The following is a 22,338-nucleotide window of genomic DNA, read 5'->3' as shown; positions in this document are numbered from 1 at the left end:
GGGGGTCATGGGAGGCAGATGGCGTGGTGCCCTGGCTGGTGTTGGAGGGTGCACGGACCCGGTCTCACTGGCCTCACCTTCACGGGTCTTGGCCCACAGGGAGCGGTGCGGGTGTGTTATCTCCCTCTGCAGAGCAGGCAGGGGCTGGGCCGCAGCAGAGAGGGGACAAGAGCAAGTCTGTCTCTGTCTCCCTGTCTCCTCCTGCGACCCTCCGCAGCTCCATCCCTGGGCAGCCCCTGCGTCTCACACGCTCTTTGAGTAGCCAAAGATGCCCACAGGGAGGTACTTGACGTGCGTTGGCCACTGTGCCGCCAGCTGGAAAAACTTCACATCGTTCCACTCCACCCCATCTATGGAGACTGAGGGGAGAGGGTGCAGTGAGGTGCAGCCCTGCCACAGGCAGCCTGAGCTGCTTCGTCTGCTCCCCCCTCTACAGCCCCGTGGGGCTTGCACCTCACCTCGCAACATGGTGTTCTGGTGCTTGGCTGTGCAGATGAGGCGTGTGATCCCTTCGATGACCTGGCTTTTGGGTTCCAAGTCCTTCTCTTTTGGTTTCTTGCTCAGGAACATCACTGGGGTCCGAGGACAGACAGGACCAGTGTTAGGATATCCCCACCTGGCCCTGGGTGGGAGCCCTCACCCCAGGGCTGGCTGCACTGACTGGCCCCTGCTGGGCCGGGTCTCAGCCCTGCCCTCCTGCGGGCTCCCCCCCCTGCCCTTTTTGCAACAGACTGTGGCCCCCACAGTCCAGAGAGCACCCCAGGGTGGGCTTGGTTACCTTTCTTGTTTTTCTCCTTGGTGACCACGGTCATGGCCATGGTGCTCGGGGGCACCAGCTCCCCCGTGCCGGGGATGCGGCTGACCTGGAGTGAGCGGAAGTTGCTCTTGAGCGTGTTCTTGATACCCGTCTCCCGCTTCTCGCCCTCCTTCTTCCTTTCCAGCCCTTGTGTTGTCCAGTAGTCCACCTGCAGGCCCATCACCTCCACACCGGGGCTCAGAGACCTGGGCAAGACGGGCAGCAGCGTGGAGCACGCAGCCGCACACTGGCCCGATAACCCCGGGATGTGGCAACCTCGCCAGCGAGCACCTCAAACCCTCCCACCCCGCCACCCCCAGCACCCACTGCCTCAGACTGCGTGAGGCTTCCTTACCCGGCACCTGAGAGGCCACTGCTGACGGATGGGGATGGCGGTGGGGTGCTCACGGTCTCCTTGCCATAGGGGGCTGCTCCACCTGCGGCTGGCGCTGAGCTCAGCAGGGAGGGGGTGCAGACTGTGGCATCATCCGAGTCCACTGGGGAGGAAGAGTGTGGGTCGGTGGGGGGGGTTGAGGGGTACCAACAAGGGCCTCCACGCAGTGGAGAAGGGAGCCAGGGACTGGGGGTCCCCAGGGACTCACCAGAGGCGCTGAAGGACTGCTCCACCAGGCCCACCTTCACCACCTGCAAGGACAGATGAGTTAGATGATCCCCAGCATCAGCAGGGCTGTGCACTTCCCCTCTCCGCCCCCCCCAGCCCCAATTGCCTGCTGGCCCCTCAACGCACTCACCCCCACAAAGGGTACAAACTTCTGGCAGGAGTCCTCGTCGGGGCTGCACATGGAAGAGAGGCTGGTCAGGGTCTGGGTGTGCTGAGCACCGTGTGCCATACACCTAGCCTTGTGGCCCAGGGACCCCCGCACTGGCTGGGGCCAACGCTGGCTCACGGCCACTGGGACAGTCTGCTCTTGCCCTCCCTCCCATGGGACCCCCTGTCCCCGACATGGCAGCACAGGGCACACTACACAAGGAGGCAAGGAGTCGGCCCCTCCAGTGCTGGGAGAGGGCTTGCATGCGGGAGGGCAGCCCTGCCCCGCTTTGGGGTCACGGCTCCTCTGCACGGCAAGAGGGATGGACGCACATGGGGAGAAAGGGGGGGGGGGGCCAGGCAGCGGCACAGCAAGCACAAGCCAATACCTGATATAAAAATCAAAATAGAGACTTCTCTTCCTTGGGTGCCAGAAACCAAGAGAAGGGAAAGGTGAGAGCGCAGCTGAAACACGAGCGTCAACCCCTGGGCAGCACAGTGCCAGCTCGCGGTCCCCAGCCCAGCCCAGCCCTGGCAGCCAGTTCCCACTGCTGGGGGCTGTCACAGCCCACAGCTACTGGAGGGGCCGAGCGCATCAGGGGGTGGCAGGGGAACGGCGCTGCAGGCCTCTCACTGTGGAACCCCAGCTCCCCTCAGCACCACGCTGCTTGCCGGCGGAGTAGAGCACGAGGCATCACTCGCCTGTCCCCCGTCTCCCACAGCCCTGGCTGAGGCCACACAAGGCAGGACAGGTTCCCCGGGACCACACTCACCTCTTCTGCTTGTACGTCAGCATGGCCTCAGAGATGGGGAGCTGGTGAGAGAGGCTGGCTCCGGCGATGAACTGGGCGACGCGGCCCGCGATGTCCACAGTGTCTGCGGGCGCAAAGAGCCGTGAGGGTCTTGGTGGCAGCTGGGCTCCCCTTCGAGGCGCTGCTGGCCCCAGCCTGCCCCGCTCCTCACCTGCGATGGGTGGCTCAGCCCTGCTGAACAGCTCCCGCCATGCCGTGTCCAGGAAGAGAGTGCTGTATTTGTTATCCACCGAGGCCAGGTACTTGGCCAGAGGGTGAGAGCCTGCGGGTGAGAAGGGCGAGATTGGCTCCAGGCAGGGGAGCCCGGGATGGTGGGAGAGGACAGCCCTGGGGTTCGGCTCCCGGTGGCTCTCACCCAGTGGCACAAGAAGGAAGCGAAGGTAGTTGAGCCAGTCGGGTGTCTTGCTGGCCAGCTGCTCCACGAAGAAACGGAGGACAACGCTCAGGTAGCTCTGGTCGCCCGCCACCACAACCTTCACCGGGGGAGGCATGTGGGAGTTACAGTTACAGCTGCCAAAGGGAGAGAAAAGGAGACTGTGAGGGACACGCAGTGGCTCAGGGGGCAGGGAACGTGCCCTGCCGAGCCAGCTGACCCAGCATCAGAAACCCATTGCTGACAACTTCCAGCTTGCTGAGCGCTGCCATGGGCACAACCAGCCCTGGGATCCCCCGTTTTCCCCAGGGCCTATACCGGCTCCTATAGTTGTGTCCACAATCCCAAAGGGTCCTAACAAGCCCTGGGGGAGCCAGGGCCCTTCCCAGCCCTTCTCTGCAGTCGTAGGAAGCTGCCAGGCCGAGCCCAACCCATACTCACTATCGCTGGATGCGGGAGACAGTGGTGTTGAAGGCTGCCTGGATGTCCGCCACGGAGCAGGTGGATACGACCAACTGCTTGTGCGCCTGGAGCTGCTCACTCACGTACTGCCAATGCAGAGAGCTTGGGTTAAGGTACCCTGGGGTGGGGGGCATGGCTGTGCTGGCCAGCACCAGCCCATGTCTGCCCTGGCCCCCGTGCCTCCTGGAATAGAGCTGGGGACCCTGTCGCCACCCATGCCTGTGCAGGGAGGCTGAAACCACCAGGTCATCCCTGGCTGCATGCCTGAGCATCCCTGCTCCTCCCAGCTCTGCTCCAGGGGGCTGGCTGCACTAGCCCCCTGCTCTCGCCTTTGAGCACAGCAGTCACCACCCTGCGATGGCAAGAGCAATTCTGTCCCAAGAACCAGGCTGTGCTCCTTGAGAGAAAGGGTTTGGTCCAGGGACCCTCAGATTTAAATCCTGCTGTCCCACAGCAGGGCCCAGCTCTAGGCTCAGTCCCCCTCTGCTCATTCCTTTCTCTTGCTCTCTCCCACTGTGGCACTGCAAAATCCTTCTGTGCCTCTTCAGGTGTCTGCGTGTAACTGAACAGTGGTAAAACAGGCAGTCATGCTAGACAAGGGAGCTTAGAAGATGCCATGACAGCAGTGTCTGGAAATGGGCATCGCTCCTTTTTTCCCCATCAGCACAAGAGCTAGAGCAGGAACATGCCGAGGATTGCACGGCTTGGGTCAAGACTCCACCACCTCTCACTGAGAAGCCCTTTCTTCTGCCACAAAGCCCTCCTTGATTTTCCAGCACTTTCTAGATGTCAGATGTAGCTGCAGGATCCCAAAGGGGTCTCGCCTGTGCTTTATTTAACTGCTGTTTGCGTGTTTGCACACACATACATGGCCCTGCTCACCTTCAGCAGTCAACTCCATGCATGGGGGAGGCAGGTGCTCGTCAGGGGCTAGGTCCGTCCTCACACGGACGCGATGGTGACCAGCATGAGGCAGGAAAGCCTCACATGCCTCCCTGCCCAGAGATCCCAGCTCTGACAATGCAGTTAATGCTCCCTGGGAGCGGTGGGCTATGCTCTCCCATCTCTGAGTGGGAAATGGCACCTCTGCTGCTTCCCAGGGCCTGGTGGCAGAGCAGAGGGAGTCTGGCACCTCTGCCAGGGCATCCAACAAAGCTCTGACCAGTGCAGTCACTGGGAGCCAGGACCAAACAGTGAGGGCACAAGGTACAGTCCATTAACCAGCCTTCCTGGGACTGCTCAGGGCATCGTGCTTTGAGGATCCAGCAATGCTGGTGTGTGGCATGTGACAGAGAAGACGTGCCAGAGTCTTGTGCCTGTAGCTCAGCACTGTGAAAATGCACTGTGTCCCCAGAGGAAGGGCCACCCGGGGGAGAGGAGGGCACAGCTGGTGCCAGTTTCCTTAGGACACCCTGCCGTGGTTGGGCGAATCCCCTGGGATCCTGCTTACAGCTCCCCTCGTGCACCCGGCTCCCGTCACACCTACTCACCTGCCCTTGCCACTCGGCGACATTCACCAGCACAATGCTCTCAGGGAGCTGCTCGTCTGAGACCAGGATCTGGTTCAGCTGATCATAAACAGACTTTCGGGGCACCTATGACAGCATCACCACGAAGGTTAATGCCAACCAGCTGCCTTGGCTGCTCTGCCCATGGCTGAAGGGCTCTCGAGTGAGAAGCCTCCGGGTGAGGTGGCTTCCAGGGCCTCACCTGCGTGCTGTGCCATGAGTCTGGAGAGCTCTCGCTGTCCAAGCTGCTGGCGCGGCCACCCTGTCCCTTTGAGCTCTGCCGGTCCTTCACAGAGGTGCTGCGGGGACGCCACAACTGCTTGCTGTCTGCCTTACTGTGAGCGAGAAGCAGGAGAGGCAACACCGTTGAGGAAATCCCATCTCCATCAACCCCCGCTCACTCCAGAGAGACAGTGTGAGCCCTCTCAGCCCTGGCATGGGGCACAGACCCACCTTACCTGGGGGACACGGCACTGGGGAGCTCGGCTTTGGTTCCAGGACCCAGCTGGGCCAGCCTGTCCACGCTGCCCTCCCTCGTGGCAGCCTCTGCGGGGGCCAGCCGTGAACATGGCTCTTCTGCAGCCAGCTCCTGAGGGCCACACACAATCATGTCGTACACGTCACTCTCCCTGCCCTGCTCCCTGCACCCATGGGTGCCCCCATCCAGGATAAGGCTGGTGGCCCTGCTGGAGAGCCAAGGCTGCAGGGCCTTGAGGGGGCTGGGCTGCATCTTCTGCAGACCCTAACCCTGCTCTCCAGCCCAGTCTACTTGTCCCCCCCCAGCCCTGCTCCCAGGCTGGTGGGCACCCCCGGTACCCCAAAAAGCAAGGTGGGGTCTGAGGGAGCTCCAGCCCTATTCCACATCCCATAGCCTGGACTCACCACTGCAGGGATCTCCACCCCTGGCTCTTCCTGCGGTCGCAGCACTCCCGGCTTCCGCTTGTCTGCCTCACCCTGGGGGACATGGAGTAGGGTCAGAGCAGGATGGAGCACCCCGAGCAGGGCAGCTGCCAGTGACCCATGCCTGGCCTCACAGAACACACGCTCCCACAGGGGAGCCCGACGTCCCCCTGGGACCGGCCCCAGAGGATGCCCCCCATCACTACCTGTCTGCCTGCGCTGGGAAAAAGAAGAGGAAAGAAGGGAAGGAGCAGCCCCAGGCAGGTGCTGCCAGGAGCTGTGGTCTCAGAGGGAGCTGCAGGCACTGCGGGGATGCTGGGCTGGCTGGGGAGGGAAGGGGGCAAGAGGTGGTGGTGGTGGTGGTGGTATAACTCACAGGGCTGCCCGACTCTTGATCCTGCCCTTTCTGGCTGTGCAGACTGCCGATCTCAGTCTGGGAACCAGAATGAGAGACTCCCTCAAAGAAACGCCTGCAGAGAAACAGACAGACGAACGGACGGACGGACAGACAGACAGACGGGAGAGAAAAAGGCAGGAATAAGAGAGGAACGAAGTCACCATGATCCCAGTGCACCCCCGCCAGCCTGTCCCAAGCACAAAGCACTGTGGAGAGGTCCCCAGTGGGACACAGGGCCAGACACCCAAGTGTCCGAGCAACTCACAGCCTAGATGCAGACCTGCCAGCAGACCGCCAGACCCACACACCATGGTCTGCTCAACAATGCTGGGTGCACGGACAGGATGGGGCCACCCCAGACCAACAGGACTAGACCTGTGACCCCAGTGAGTTGGAGGCAGGGTCCCTGTCTCCTAGCCAGCAACGATTTCTCTCTCAGGTGATCCCCCACCACTGCAGTGCAGGGTGAGGAACTGCCACCTTGTCCCATCTCACTGGTATGTGGTCTCTGTCAACACCGCAACTCCAATGTGCTGCTGAACCTCTCTGCCCCCTCTGCACCACCACAGCTTCCACAGATTTCTGCTGCCTTCCCTTCTGCTCCCCCTTTTCCAGGAAGAGCTCCTTGCTTGTGACTGCTGCTGCTGCACACTTCCAGCAGCAGCTTCCACCTTCCCTTTCTGCTTTCCCCTTTCCCAAGGCTCTGAAGACCACAGTATTGCACACAGAACCACACCTCAGGTAGCACAGCAGCACAGCAATGTCCTCTCTTGTTCCCCAGCACTTAAATTTGCCTTTTTTTAGGTCTCTGAGCTGATGTTTTGGTAGAGCTGCACCGTGCAACTCCAAGGTCCCATTTCCAAGTCACAATGGTCAACACAGGAACTCCCTTGGGATAGCAGGACTGGCTCTGCCACCACAGTGTGAGCTTCCACCTTTGTTTCCCCTTTTTCCATCCATTATTTATTTGCCAAGGACCCTCTCCACATCCTGTGGGCTGCTCAAAGACCAGTCTTTAGGAAACAAGCAGGCTTTATCACTGGATCTCACCTGTCAGCTTTCCCAGGACCCTTGCAGCAACTGCAGCCCATCTGCAATGTGTGACTTTCCTGCAGGAGATCTGAGCTAGCTTCCCTCTAAGCTGTATGCATGTATTTGCTCACTAACTCCCAGGAAAAGTTTCTCCTGATTTGCCTGGTGTGCAGATGGGGATACCAGATTGCAGGTTTCCAGGGACGGCCGCAGAGGCTTAGGATATAGAGCAGTTCTTCTGTTAGGACTCTGCTAGAGTTTCCATTGTTTTCCACTGTCCTCAACTGGAGGTATCTGCAGCTTTCTGCAGGATACCTACAGACCTCTGAACATCCTGGCTGCTCCTTTTACTGTCCTTTTAACATGTTTCCTTATTTGTATACAGCACAATGTGCTGCCAGGCACAACAGTGTTTGTCAGGTTCTTTGCTTTTACTGCTTCTACAAGGACATTTCACCTCAGTAAATGATGGCCCCCACCACAGAGCAGCAATTCAGAAGCAGTGTTTATACACTGGCTGGGGGAAGTCAAGGCTTGATTTTCTTCTCACTGGCTCCATGACCAGCTGCTTCACGACACGTTCATTTACCAAAGCTCCAGGTTTAGACTTGGAATTGTGCCATTGTGCCCTGGTGGGACATTTTCTCCAGGTCACACAGAGGTAAATGATGTCTCCTGTTATTAATATATTTCAGCTCTCTCCACCTCTCCAATCTCTGCTACGGGATCTCAGGCATTGTCACCACCCTGTACAGTCATTATTCTACACCTGCCTTTTCTCAGCCAGCAATTTCAATCCATACAGACTATGTTAATAACTTAAGAGTCAAACCAGAGAAATATGTACGTTTTCTAATAATTCACTCCCCAATCAGCATCTGTCCCACACTCCTCTGTACTGTCCCAGTAATCTCACCAGAACATGACATACCCCTGGTGCCATTGGCATCTCAAAAAGGTATCTTCATCCCCTCCTTTTTCTTAGACATTGGATGTGTCTAGATTGTATACACTTGGTGTGGCTTTCAATCCCTCATTTAAATGGGGCTGTCTCCCCCTTCCCCATGGAAGCTGTGTCTGTTTCTGTCCTCTCTCACTTGCATTTCAGAAGCTTTCTTCCCTAGAGGATATGTCACACTGAGCACAGAGCTCTTCTGCAGCTCTCAGCTTTCCCCGTTGCGCAGTTTAAAGGCTCTCCTATAGACATGATTGAGCCTGAGTCTCAGCAGGTTGAGATTTATGTAAATCCCAGCCCTTCTGCACAGCCTCCTTCTGTTTTCAATGAATTAGCCCCCTCTCCCCCACCCATTTTCCCAGTCACCTATGGAGACATTTGCTCCTTCACCTCTGATCTTCAATCAAAGGCTCTGACTGTTGAGGTCTTACCTAACAGCCTCAGCTCTAGCTCCAGTTTCACCCCAGTGCAGGAGCAGCCTACAGCTGCGTGGCCCCAACGGCTGATCAAAAGGATGGCTATCTGTTCCCAACGCCACTGGCTCAATCCAGTGCACCAGCCACTGCTCACCCTTAAGGGCTACTTTAATGCCCTTGCTCCACACAGACCTTCACAGTGTCTAGCAAGGCTGTCTATGACAATAAATAAATCCAACATGAGGATCACATCTTGAATTTACAGGCTGGACTGGAAGGTCATCCCCAGCTGAGAAGGCTATGCAGGGCCTTGGAACCATGCAGTCTACACTAAAGACCTTAGCAGTGAGGTCCCACACCTCCTTAGAAAAAGTACAGACCCAGTAATGTGACTGCAAGGGGATACACACTCAGCACGGCCAGAAACTGAGGCACTGGAGGGCAAACCAAGCTAGGGACACTTCATGAACAGGCTGAAAACCAGCCCAGGGCCCAATAGGCTGTCCTACCAGAGACAGCAGCAAACACCCAAGGAAGACTGTAACAGCAAGTGCAAGCACAAACCAGCAGTTCCTCTAGGATGCTCTCCCAATGACCAGATGTTCGCAAGCAGGCACTTGCAGAAGCAGGGCAGGGTCTTATATTTAAATACTCTCAATAGACTTTTACAGTTTACATAGTTTTACATAGTTTGCATGCATAAACCACTAACTGACCACAAAAAGACCTTCCTTTTTCTCCCACAGTGCCTTTGTTTCCTTTGATATCAGACAGACCATGTGAAACTCCTTCTGGAGTCCAAGCAGACCACCTAAGCAGCTCCCCCTTGCTCGCATGCCTGCTGTCTCCTTCACAACGACTTGTGGATTTGTGGAAAACACGACTGCTGTCATGTTCCTGTTTCTTCCCCAGTGCCCCATGGGTTCCTGAATCCAGCAGATTTAATTTCAAACAGTTTGCCTGCGGCAGACCAAGTCTGCTACCCCTGCTAAGTACCTTCAGCAGGGATTCCAACTAATCCAAATTATATTTAAATACCGAACTATAGAAATAATAATGACAAGTAAGCTTGGCTTGGCTAGAAGAGACCCAGCACACTGTGAGGCAGCCAAGTAGAAAGACAATAAAAGGCAACTTTCTCACAAAAGGACAGCACGGAAACAGAACAGCCATGAGCAGAGAGGCCAGGTGAATGCAGATCACATGGGAGAAAAGCCTGGTTTCACTGCATGGTCCACTGGAGACCTCTGTGCCAAGTCAGCAGGGCTTGGCAGAGCGAGTCAAGCCACTGGGTGCCTGGGGAATGGGATGAGGAATATCACTGATGGTTGCTAGCCACATGTCTCCACAAAGGGTCGGAATGCAGCATGCAGATCTCACAGGGACACAAGGACTGGCCTATGCAGTCACATAGTGCTCAAAAGACAGGCATGCTTCAGTGTGGAGAGCCCTGCGAAGGCCAGGACTGCCAGCAGAAAGATATGAGAGCTGGGAACAGTAGGGGCTTAGATCAAGTAAGTACTTTTCCAGCAGATCAGTAAGCATCAGATGCTCGTCTGGCAGGAAATTAAATGAGACTAAATGTGAAGGAAGCCAGTTTTAATGGGCAGTTTTGAGTTTACTAAACAGGATATGCAACTGAGGAGCTCAGCGGTGCCAATAGAAGACGGCAATGGGAGTGGAGACAAGACAACGCCTGCATTAGCCCAAGCAACAGAAAGTGTCAGAGGGCATTTCTCCAGGTCCCATAGACTGCGCTGTTGGCCTGTGACTCCCTGCAACCCTTACCTCAGTGTGGGCTTGGGTGTGCTGTGCACACTTTCATTGTCCTCAATCTCTGGGCCGCTGTCACTGTTGTTGCACTCTTCCAGGCTGTCATAGAGCAAGCCCAGGTCTTCCTCCACCTCCTGGGTCTGGTCTACAGGGTCAGAGTCCAGGACCTGTGGGACCATGCCCAGAGGGCAATGAAGAGATACGGAGTCACCTGCATCCCAGGCCAGGCACATAAAAGCTCCCTCCCAGCCACAAGGCACACCACAGCACCGTTCCCACCTCAGGGAGCCAAATCCAGGCTGTGGAAGAAGCAAGTGACACTGTCATTGGGCGAAAGGAGGGTGCCATGAGCATGACATCCGAAGCAGTCTCAGACACCCTTCATACTTACTAGGAGTTAAGACACCTGGGAGGACCTTCACAGGCTGTGCTGCACACTCAGTCCAGGCTCCCAGCCAAAGCCAGCTACCCACAGGCTGATGTTAGCCTGCTCTCATTTGTGAACAGGATTGACCCTGCAATGCCAGCTCCTGGGGCAGAGCCAGTCTATGACAGCACCCTTCTTCCCCCGGCCCCTCTCCCCAGCAGGAAGGTGTTTTTTATTTGAGCATGAGGCTCAGAGCTGCCTTCTTGGGGTAGAAGGCTTTGGAAAAGCCAAGGCCCAGTCTGTGCCACACAGTGGTCTCACACCACCTTTAACACCCCTGAGCACCTGCAGCTCATGCCTTGTGCTCCCAGTGAGTGAGAACCAGCACTCTGACACCTACACATCTGCAGGAGACACCACCAGGTGGGACAGCCTTCCCACTTCTTACCTCCTCCGTCACTTTAAACCTCTTCAGCAAAGCCACAAATTTCTGCTTGAAGTTTGGTTGCTAAAACAAAACAAAGGAAGAAAAAAGATCAGCAAATCTATCAAACCGTGTTACAAGATGACTAACATACAGGCCACGGTTGCACACTTTAACATGCCATCAGCTCCCTTCTGGGTCCACAGGCCCAAGGTCAGCTGTGACCTCCCTTGCTCTTTAAATTTGCTGTAGGATTTGGACTAAATCCGGACTCCACAAGAAACCACTGTATCTGGGAATGAGGGAGGGTGCAAGGACTCAGTCTCTGCTATGGGCTGGAATAGCACTTTCTCTCCATTTATATCCCCTTTCTCCCCAGACCACCTGGTTGAGGAATGCTGCTTTCAAGCAAGAAAAGATAGGGGACAAACTCAGGAAGAAGGTGCCCAGGGACCTGCAGGGCTGAAGCAGCTGGGAACAAGGAGATACTTGGAGAGCAGGGGGCTGGCAGGGCAGCTCCCCACTTCTGCTGACAGGCGGAGGAGCTGCTAATGGTTCACCCTTCCTTGTGCCAACCTTCCCCTTCCTCAGAGAGGGAAAGAGAAGAGACCATGTCACAGCAGCAAGTCAAAACTGTGTTGTACATAGATCATCACTGATAGGAATCCAGGCTAAATACAGTACGGACTGTGAGCTGGGGTACAGCTCTGAGCAGCAAGCTAACTCATTAATGGCAAGAGGTTTGCCCCTTCTTCTCAGAGCCAAGGGCTCTCTCCCCTGCTCTGCACCAGTGCCAGCATCCCCCCCAAACCCTCCTCACTCCCAGCAGGGAGGGGAGGGAGTGAATCCCTTCCATCCCTTTGATCACATTGTAAATGCTGATGTTACTCTGGTCATTGATGTGGTTCGGATCATTTTCCTCCTAGCCTTCTTGGTTTTCCTCAAGTCATCCTCTTCATCAAACAGATCCTGCAGGCAAAAGGTCACATCACATCAGAGCAACTCAGAGTGCAGGGAGCAGCATCTCCTAGAAGTTCCCCTCTCCCACACTTGCCCCCCATTTTGAAAAACTTTGGTCCACTCTGCTCCCAGAGTTTTGCTTCTCACTTCTCCCACCTCTCTATGCAGCTCCTTCTCCCTCTTTAGCACTGTCCCCCAGTAGACCTTCTTTCCCAGTGCCTCTGCCCTCAGGCCCCTCCAGAGGGACGTGTACCAGCAAGATTCAGAGGGGAGACAGTAGCTTTCTGCAACAGTCCTTGTTACAACCTAAAACTCTTCTCTCTGCACTCGCCAGCCTCCCCATGACCCATGTGTTGTTCTCCTGCTCTCCCCTCTCCAGGGTTAGCTCAGTGGGCACAGCACCTGCGCTCACAAAAAGTGTTCTTCCAGGGATCAGCCTCAACAACACACACAGCTCCCAGGGACATGGGGCCCTGATGCGTTAACCCTGCATGATGGGACAGGCAATGTGGAGGACCCTGAACAGGGGTTTGTCCCTGTGCTTGATCAGCATGCTACAAGTCTTTTTTGGCCTTAAGTGTAGGCACCACAACAAGAGGACAGCAAACAGCAGTGGCACAGCTCATCACAGGGCTGGGATGGGTCTGCCACCTCTAACTATTTTCAGACCCAGACTGTACTTCTTCCTAAAAATCTCTGTTCTCTCTCTGAGAAAGGGCAACCTCTGGCCTGTTATCACAGGGACATGGGAGAGAATCGTGGTGCAAGATGGAGGGGGGTCAGCAGGGGTTTTATGCTGCAGACCAGACAGCCCCAAGAACAGGTGGGTGAGACCTATGGCTCTCCAAAGTCCCTTGCCCCACCATGGACTTGATAGCAGTCCACAGTTCTTCCTGCTGTCAGGTATTGTAGCTCTCTGCCCTCTGAAACCATGACAAATGTTTATAAGGGAGATGAGAGAGCTCAGGGTGATCAAAACCCTCAACCCCTGACTGGCCCCAGAAATGGGACCAGGACATAAGCCACTTTGCCAGGCCTCCCTTACCTGACCCTGCACAGCATCATCGCTGGCTTCCTGCTCTGAGGAGAAGCTGTCATCCTCTTCTTCAGAGTAGTTATCAATGTCTGGGGAGCGATCTGAAAGCAGACAGTGCAGATGCCACAGCTAAGCATGACACCTGTCACAGCCCCAGTGAAATGATTGGTATTGCTGGCAGGCACTTGGGGACGCTCTCCGTTACCCATGTCCTGTCCCAAATGCTTGCCTTCAAGTCTGTGATGAGCACTAACACACCTGAAGCTTTGATTTTAGGACCTGAGGGGACGCTCCCGTCCTCATGGTCAATGGGCTGACTGGACAAAGAGTAGATGCTGATTTCAGCCACTCGGATGTTCACATCCTTCATGTTGCTGTGGAGGCCCAGAAGCTGCCCGCCATCCGTCGGGTGCTGCATCACCTAGACAGACAGACAAGCCCCCTGCCAGGATGACACAATGGCAGCTGGCAGCCCACCCCCTCTGTCTTACAGCTAGCCAACAAGACAGAGCACTCACAGCACCGAGCGCCAGCCAGCCAGCCCAGCTCCCTTCCCAGCGCTGGCACAGGGAGGCCGTGCAAAGCTCCCCTCTATTCCCAGCACCCTGTACCTCGGCCATGTTAATGATGCCCACTGCAAGGGTCTTGTAGCCCAGGATCGTGCGGTTCTTGTATCTCTTCCTCCGTTGCAGCATGATCTGTAGTTTGTTGCCATCTCTCTTGAGGAAGTGTGGGTACTGGGGAAGGGAAGCACAGGAAAGATAGCAGCATGAGGGCAGGGCTTAGCGTGACACACAGGTAGAAAACTCTTCCTCAGCGCTGATGTACAGCAAGACCTGACCTGCTGAGCTTTGAGGTGCCCCTCAAAGCCCACCTGCACACCACATCATCCTCCAAATCCCCATGCCCAGCAAAACAACCCCCTGGAGCAATGGAGCAGCCAGCCAGCAGCAGGATTCTGTGCTGTTATGATCTGAGCATGGGCAACCACAAGAGGCCCCTCCTCAGAGGCTACCCCCTTCACACTGAGCTCCCAAAGCCGTGCTTGCAGAGAAATGCCAGATGAGGGGAGCACCAGGGAGCCCAGGGGACCAGGCAACACAAGGTACCTGCAGTGAGAAGGTCAGCTCCAGCTCGGTCTCCATCAGGCCACCAGGCGGGAGGACGTATTCATTTGATCTCAGGACTCGCTTTGAACCCTACAACAAGATTGGTAGATGCACACAGCTAAGCTGGAGCAGCTTGGCCACAGACTCCACTTGCATCACACACACAAGTCAATGGTGTTGACAGTCCACAAGTAAAAAGCCAGTGCCTTGACTCTGTTCTGTTCCACCTCGCAGAACCACCTTACACACGCCAATCAATGCTTCGCAAAAGCCTGCAGTTTCTCCTGAGTTTCCAAAAGCCCCTTCTCCTTGCCCACCTGCCAGGGAGCACTTGGTCCTCCAAAACCTGCTCTGCTCAATCTGGCTCCTTGCACCTGAAGCCCACCAGATGTTGTGGAGGGGGACACTGCTAGACCCAGAGGGAGCCATGCATACAGCACCAGCAGGGGAAGGAAAGGGTCGCGACACGCTGCCTAGCCAGGGAAGGGACAGGTCCTGGAGCACATCTCTGCCACCCAGCAGACAGACCCAGTGCAGACCCCTGCCCAGGCACAGCTGGTAAGATGGCTCTGCTGGGACCAAGGCAGGATGTCTCAGGGGAACAGGGATCCCCCCACTTGCCTAGCTTGTGTCTCAGAAAACTCCTCCTTGTCTTTTCCTTGGGCAGCAGTCCTTATCTCTCCACATATACAAATGTTTTTTTGCCCCAGGAGGACAGTAAGAGAGGCACTCTAACCACGTGCCCACTCCAACTCTTTCCTTTACTTCTGTCCTATCTTTAATATCTCTATGGCTTGGCTGCTGACAGAAACACTGAATGACTTCAGGGATGAAAAAAGCTGTCTGCATGCACCAGGCTCTCTCGGTCACAGGGTGGCACAACGCACAGACCTCCCAAAAGGCCCATGCCCTCTAGCTGTGTCCCTGCAGGGCTGTGGGACCAGCTCCAAGCATAAAATAGCCCATGATGGTTCCTCACTCTCTCCTGCCTCCCTGTGAATGGGCCAGCAAGCTGAGACATTGATTCAGGGAGGCAACAGGATAGGCCAGTACAGCTGTTCTTGCAAATCAGTTACCATTGCTTTTGTGAGCCCTCCTTAATTTAAACTGTGGAGTAGCAAGCAGATGGGTCAAAGCTAACCAAATAGGCACAGCAGTTAAAAGGAACTAGGTCCCACCTCATATATGTTGCCCCTTCCTTCCCAGGACCTCACTGCATCCCCACATGCTTCCCAGCTTGATCCTGACAGATGCCTTGGCCAGCAGGATCCTAAGCTGGCCATGGCCAGAGACCCTTCGGCAACTTAGGCAAATCCTAGATTTGGCTGATGTTCCATGAGGTTAGAGCCCCCAGCTCTTCATCTCCACTGCAACTTGGACAGCAGCCCCAGAAGTCATGACAGGAGCATGCAGGTGGCACCGTAAAGGAGACCACAGCTACATCCCCTCTGCAATCAGAGAGAATGACAATGGGCACAGGCATGTTTCAGCACCCAGTGACCACCAAGGAAGCTTGCTGACGGGAACTTCAGCAGGGTCCAGCAAGCCTGGACGGCACTGATATAAGGCCTTTCTTGGACCTCTTGCATGCTGGTGTTACCCATGCTAGCAAGGAAAAAAACCAAACAACCTATAGAAGGGAGGCAAGAAAGGCCTCCGTGTTTTGCAATGATGCAGCATGACAGTTCTCACTGACACCGACCAAAGACAAGCTCTAGTGAAACAGTCTTCAGTTTTCAAGAGGCCAAGTCTGAGCTGTCTGCAACATTGATCCCAGCGACTGTGCTGGGAGTGAGGCTTTCCTGTGAAACCTTTTCCTAAAACTGAAAAGAGGCAGTGGAGCTCATCCCCTTCACCATCTGTGAGCTTTCCTGGCCAAGAATGCACTGACTCTTCCTTCCTGAACTCTTCTTTAATAAGAGATGATAGGTGGTCACTACGACAGTGACCATTTACTTTAGCACATTTACCATTTGCTGTTTGTTGCAGAGAGATTATCCACCAAAGATTCGTTCTTTCATCAAAATACACATACTGCTGCAATTATTCCTCCTGAAGATGCTATTTCTGGGGACAGAGTTACAGCAAAGGAAAAGGTGAGGACAGCCTGGGTGGTGCGTCCAGCGAGTGAAGGTTTCATAAACATTGCTGTCCTGTGTGTTACTGTCATTTACCACTATGGAAGTTACACACCCAGCTCCAACGCTAGGCATTGGCCCTCAGTGAAATGCCGGTGCACATCCACGTGGCATTGCAAGGACTGCGACAAAGGCTGGCTCATTATCGCAACACAAGCAGAAGGGAGCAGCAGCAGTGCTCAGAGACCCCTAAACAGCAGCACTTTTTAGGTCCGGGCCAGTTCTTTATGGTGCAATGACCTGGCTGAGCTCAAGCCCTAGGAGATACCTGGCCTGTGGGGTCACATGAAAGGAGAAAGATCATAATGTCTAAGCTCACAGGACCAGCTCCCAGGGCATCATGGAGCATAGCACTTCGGACATGGAGTAGAAAAAGGGCTAGGCAAATGTGTGAGGTACAGGCCTCTCAGCAAGGCAAAGCCACTACCTAAAGCTCAAGTTCAGCCTGCAAGGTACACTAGGTTTCATGAAATGGATGGCACTCACATATCCAGTAGGAAACACTAAATCACCTTCAGGAGCAAACCACAACCCAGCAGAAACTAGCATTGCTCCAATGAAACAGATTAGAAACTAGCATCTGGGGGCTACTACCTGCCTATCAGCAACAGGGTGTTAAGAACAATTTGGGATTTCCAGTAAGGTCAACACAAACTTCATGAAGTTCAATAAAGGCAAAAGCAAAGTCCGTCCCTAGGACATCCCACAACTTTGCTGCCTGGGAAGAACCCCAGACAGCAGGACAAGCTCTGCAGAAAGGGCCAGGGGGGATTCTGGGGGACGTCAAGGTAACCCTACATCGGCAGCATGCCCTGTTGCAGCAATGACACCAATCTTGGCCTCAGCAAATGTGCAGGCAGAGAAAAGGGATTCCTCCCCTCTGTTCAGCACTGGTGACACCACAACGGGATTCCAGAGGCCAGTTTGGGCTCCCCAGTACAAGACAGACATTGACAAAGTGCAGCAAGTCCAGCAGAAGACATCAGGATAGTCAGGGGCTGGAGCACAGGACATACAAGGAGAGGCCAAGTAAGCTGGGTTTGTTCAGCTGGTAAAAGAGTGGGCGAAGGGGTACTTAATAGCTGCCTACAGACACTTAGCAGAAGGGTGCAGAGAAGACAGAAGTGAATTCCTCTCAGAGGTGCACAGGGACAGAGTGAGAGGCAAGGGGGATGAGCTGGAACATGGGAAATTACCATTAGATGTTGGGGTTTACTTTTTTTTTCTCTATGAGTACAGTCAAACCTTGGGACAGGACACAGAAAGACCAACGATTCTCCATCCCTTGACAAACTCAAACCTCAGCTGGACATGGCCTTGAGCACTTGATGTAGCTCAGCTATTCTGCAATTCGAGTAATATCAGGCAAGACCAATTTCTCAGCGGAACAGTTGAGTATCACCATCAGTACTACAGGAAAACTTAACATCAGACTGTTACAGTGAAGATCATGACAAAGACTGTCAAGGAAGTGAAAAGCAATAGGGAGAGCTTGTGGTCACAGATCTTCACTAGCTAACAGACTGAAAATATACAGGAGCTTTCACTACTATACACAGGCACATGACGTCCAGGTCTGGTTTGCAAGGTACAATCCCCAATTTCAGGTATAAATCTGTCCTGATGGGTCTTGTTTAAAACACAGGGTTGAGGCTAGAAGAGCATACTAAACCTGGAAAAGGAGAGAGAACTAACATAGTATGGGAGACCAGACCAAGGCAGACAGCAAAGCACTACCCAGAATTCAAGCTAAACGTGCACTTGGGAGAGAATAGCCCATTAAATATCATCAGCAAATTTAGTTATTTAGGGGGTAGCTGGGATTACTCAGGCAGGAGTGGAAAATCCTACAAGTGGTTGCAAAAAAATTAGAAACAAAGCATGAGCGAGGTGTAGACAGAAAACTCTGCATGTACTTTCCATGCATAGCAAGAAGGACCAAAAAATCCGAGTTCCTGCAGGGAGCAGGGCCAGGGCAGGCCTGGCAGAGGCAAACGAGCTTCTCAGCCTGGCCTCTTCTGTAGCACACGTTCTGGTTTGCTATGTAGGGGCTGCCAGCATCATCCCTCTACAGCAGCACCAAGGGTCGAACCTGAGTCACCAGCCACATTCTGCAAGCAGCTGCAGGAGGATCTGCACCCCTCCCACAGCACCTGTCACAGAAGCTGAAAGTTCTGGGAGTGCTGGGGCTTGTTTTCTTCTTTCTTTGATTGTTTCCTCTATTCACAGCTCAAGAGTGGGTGTTTCTGAATTATAGTAAGTCTCTCTGCTGAGAGGGAGCACCATGCTTCCCTTCACACCATAATCAGTTACAATGCCAAGACAGATAGCTGCACCTTTACGGAGCTGAGCCAGGCACAACTGAATCTCTTAATACCATGCTGAGCAATATACAGAAGGAAATGCTCTATGACATTTCCAGTCTGTTAAAGCAAATAATGAGGGATAAGGGTTTAAAAACCATTCAAGTGATACAAGTTCCCTTTTTCACAGTAGTTCAGACTTTATCTCACTGGAAGCCACTGAACGTTAAATATTCAAATCACCTCTGGGAAATGGGTATGTTCTGTAGACATAGAAAACTCCCTTATTCCTCTGACAGCAGTCAAAGGTTCAGATGAAGGAGCAGGTAACAGCTCATGCCACACTCGGAAGCTGCCTTTTAAGACCAGAAGGGCACGATCACTGTGAGGAGGAGATCAGATATTCTAGACAGGCTTACACTATCCTTTGGGTCACGTACATTCATTGAGCAGAGTGTGTCCAGCACTGGGGCTGTTGTCTTAGTGCCAGCCCCACTCAGGCAGGATCAGAGCTCTGTATCCATGCAACCTGCCTTTCAGAGCAGCAACTTCCTGACAGGCAACTTCCTTAACCCAACAGAGCTACTACTGAAAAGAAAATATAGCTCCCCTTTCTACTAGTCCCCAGCTGCCCCCTTGGGAACTTGCAGGTCCTCCACAAATTACATGCATCAGCTGTTTCCATCCAAAAGATGGAGATGGCAACACTCACTGAGCAGCCTTCAAACAGCTTCTTGCTAGCGTGACTCATCTGTTACCTAGGAGAGGAGCAGGAGGGATAGATCCATCTGAGGCCATTCTGTAGGCAGGCTGCGCTGAAGCTGCCTACAGCTTCCATCTGCCTTCCAGGAAGGCTCAGCAGTCCCAGACCCTGCCTTTCACCAGGCAGGTGAAAGCAGCCTGGGGACGCACACAAATCCACCCCACTCCCACAGTGAGTGTCAAGCCACAGGGTAATGTGGGCAGAAGCATTCTCCTCCAGTTTCCTTCAGCTTCGCAGGTAGCCTACACCAGCATGCAGCCACGGGTATGTGGCCACTCAGAGAGGAAGTGACCATGTTTAAATTAAGACCCTGAATGCAGCCTCCATTCCCTGGCAGGGAAAGGAGGGAGCACTGCAGTGTAGAGCCTCTGTGGCCTCAAATAGTCACTGCTGAGGTCTGTTAATTTCTTTTGCCAACAGGGTGCAAGGCTGGCGTGTGGCAGGGATGGAGGTGATCTGTCTTAAAGAGCTGGAGTCCCACTGTGCAGCCTCTTTCAGTCTCACATTTGTAGTGCATGAGAGAAGGGGCAGTTGAGGACATACATGCTCAGCACATGGCAGTCCCAGCATAAGGGGGGGCTGCACAGGAGCCCAAGGTTCCCCAGTCCAGAGAAGCACAGACATCTTGGGCCGGCAGTGCAGGATATAAAAGGAATGAGGGACCAGCCTAGCCCTCCCCACCATGTGGGACCCACAGCCCCCAGCTTGCTCCCAGCCCTCCAGTCCCATGTTGTTGGCACCTGTGGCCCAGCCTTGACTGCTGCCGCAATTTGAGGGGCCAGGCAGCTCGCTCCTGCCCAGGTTGTTCCCTTGCTAAGGCCTCCACCAAAGGAGCACAGGTCTCAGGGGTTTCGGGGCTGAAAGCCCAGTGCTTTCAGCTCTCCTGAATGGCACCATACACACAGGCCAGCAAAGTGGGACACTGACTAATAGTGTGTGGAGGACAGCATCCTCCTGCTGTCCTCACTCGAGTCCCTGGGTTTCACACATTTCGCTTTCAGTTCCTTCTGTGCAAGTGAATCAGGTCTGCCATGAAGGCAAACCCCAGCTCCCAGAGCTCCACTAATACTGCAGCTTCCAGCACTAATCCAGGATTTAGATCCTAATGTGTACAGCACAAAGAGCTCTGTGGGAGTGCAAAGCTGCTGAGCTCCCGCCCCACTGTGCTTTCAATGGGATCAGCAGCTTTTCTGCTAGCTGACAAGAACGAAAGAAGGACACCAGCATCCTAGCTGGGTTGGGGGAGCTGTGGTGAGGACAGTATACTCAAGAGGCATCTTGCTTCCATGGTGTCCTTTGGCAAGTGGAAAGGATGTGCCTGCACCCACAGGGACCCATCTCTTCACGACCAGCTGCAGAGAGGGAGGGAGGAGGATCACACATACCAGGATGGCGGCAAATTCCCTCTCCCCTTGGTGACAAAGATCCTCTCCCCTCCCCTCTGCCTGGTTCAGAGTAGAGGCACCAGGCCTAGCAGGGATGCACAGAGAAAGGGAGGGGACAGCAGAGGCAGCAGTGAGATCACACAGGGTGCAAATGTCAGCAGAAGTCATGCACAGAACCACTGATCCCTTGCACGCTTCCCTTCCCACCCTTCACTCCCCACGGCGGGGATCTGGATGGAGGGCACTGCCAGAAACCACCCAGCACTGAGCCTGTCTAAGGGGTCAGGAATGGTGGGGTAGGGGATGCCAAACTCTGAACAGCAGCTCAAGAGGAGGGCCTTGGCTGAGGCAGGCAGGGAAGCAAGACGCACTCTGTCCCAGTACAGAGGCCTAACCAAATTCATCCCTGATACAAACCAGCGCCAGGCAGCTTGCTGCTGTCCCTGGGGCATCATTCCCACCTGCCTGAGAGCCAAAGTCTCCCTAGGGGCTAACGAAGACGGAAGCAAGAGGTTGGCACAAGGCAAGGGACATGCAGACCAGCACTTCACAGAGGGCACAAGGATGGGCTTGCTACCATCAGGCAGCAGGAAGGAGAGAAGCCTACCTGAATCTTCACAGCGATAAGCACAGAGCTCAGCTCTTTGTCCAGCTCTTTCAGCACCGTGAGTTTCTTCAGGCGCAGACTGCAGAGCCTGTAAGACAGAGAGAATGGGACACATTCAGGCACCACCATCCCTGGGGCCCTGCCACATGGTACCCGGTGCTCGGAAGGCAGCCTGGATGCTTGGCCCAGCCGCAGGCACACGCTTGGCCGAGGAACACTGGCATTCACGCGCCACCAAGACAGCCCATTGGGGAAAAAAGGAAAGAAGGAAAATTAACAGAGCTAAAGCAGGCTTAAGGGATTAGCATGCAACAGGAAGTCCAACAGCAGGCCATGTGGTAAAGAGATCCCTTCCCAAGTAGAGCTGTTGCCAGCTCTGCTTAAACCTACCTTGGCCACAGTGCTGTTTATTTATAAACCAAAGCACTTAAATCCACTCTTATCCTGGACTTAGTTAAGGCAAATGTTCCCATGCAGACATCACAACTCAGCTCTTCTTTCGCACAGTACCACACAGAGCTGACTTGGGAAGCTGGGAGGCAGCAGCCCCGCAGGAAGCCTCATAGAGCAGAGCCACCCTGACAACCTCACATCCTGGGGACTCAGTCTGGTAAGTGGCACTTCCAGGAAAAACCCATGAAGGAGCCTGAGGCTGAGCGAGAAGAGCTACTTTTGCTGCTAGAAGCATTAGTCAGTGCCTGTGAGACAGCCAGCCACCCCGACCTCCTGCCTAGAAGCCTGCAGCAGGACTCCCATGGAGACTACTTGCAAGGAACTATGTGTCAGGGAGCCCAGGCCAGACACGTTTTTACAAGCAACACTGGCACTCTCATGTTTTGCAAGCTAGCCTCTGTGCTCCACGCTCAATGTCTGCATTGCTGCAGCCAGTGGTACCCAGGACTTTTGTAGATACCAGTGTGCTGTACCTGAGATTTAGGCCACCCTTCCTGAAGAACAGATGGGCTACTATCAAATACCTTTCTGTCTGACACACTGTGCTCTGAGGGCCAAATCTATTCCTCCTTGCCTTTTTTTTTTTAAGGGAAAAAAACC

General features: G+C 54.4%; 1 protein-coding gene across 1 annotated transcript; it reads right to left on the bottom strand.

Moving 5' to 3' along the window:
* LOC104838237 (phosphofurin acidic cluster sorting protein 1-like) lies at positions 1–21,509 on the bottom strand. Its single transcript, XM_010577865.1, has 24 exons — positions 21,439–21,509; positions 21,286–21,373; positions 14,090–14,179; positions 13,592–13,717; positions 13,239–13,401; positions 12,990–13,081; positions 11,873–11,953; positions 11,009–11,068; positions 10,209–10,360; positions 5,997–6,090; positions 5,603–5,674; positions 5,179–5,309; positions 4,923–5,055; positions 4,703–4,807; positions 3,192–3,298; positions 2,733–2,887; positions 2,529–2,639; positions 2,339–2,441; positions 1,549–1,591; positions 1,399–1,441; positions 1,152–1,293; positions 779–1,002; positions 459–572; positions 1–359 (listed from the first exon to the last, which is right to left on the bottom strand). The coding sequence occupies exons 1-24, from the start codon at positions 21,507–21,509 to the stop codon at positions 244–246; spliced, it is 2,616 nt and encodes an 871-aa protein (XP_010576167.1). The 3' UTR covers positions 1–243.
* Between the last annotated feature and the right edge of the window lie 829 nt (positions 21,510–22,338).

Source organism: Haliaeetus leucocephalus, unplaced genomic scaffold (genome assembly GCF_000737465.1).
Source record: "Haliaeetus leucocephalus isolate CR32 unplaced genomic scaffold, Haliaeetus_leucocephalus-4.0 Scaffold577, whole genome shotgun sequence".
NCBI classification, from domain to species: Eukaryota; Metazoa; Chordata; class Aves; order Accipitriformes; family Accipitridae; genus Haliaeetus; species Haliaeetus leucocephalus.
This window is presented reverse-complemented; position numbering and strand designations above follow the sequence as displayed.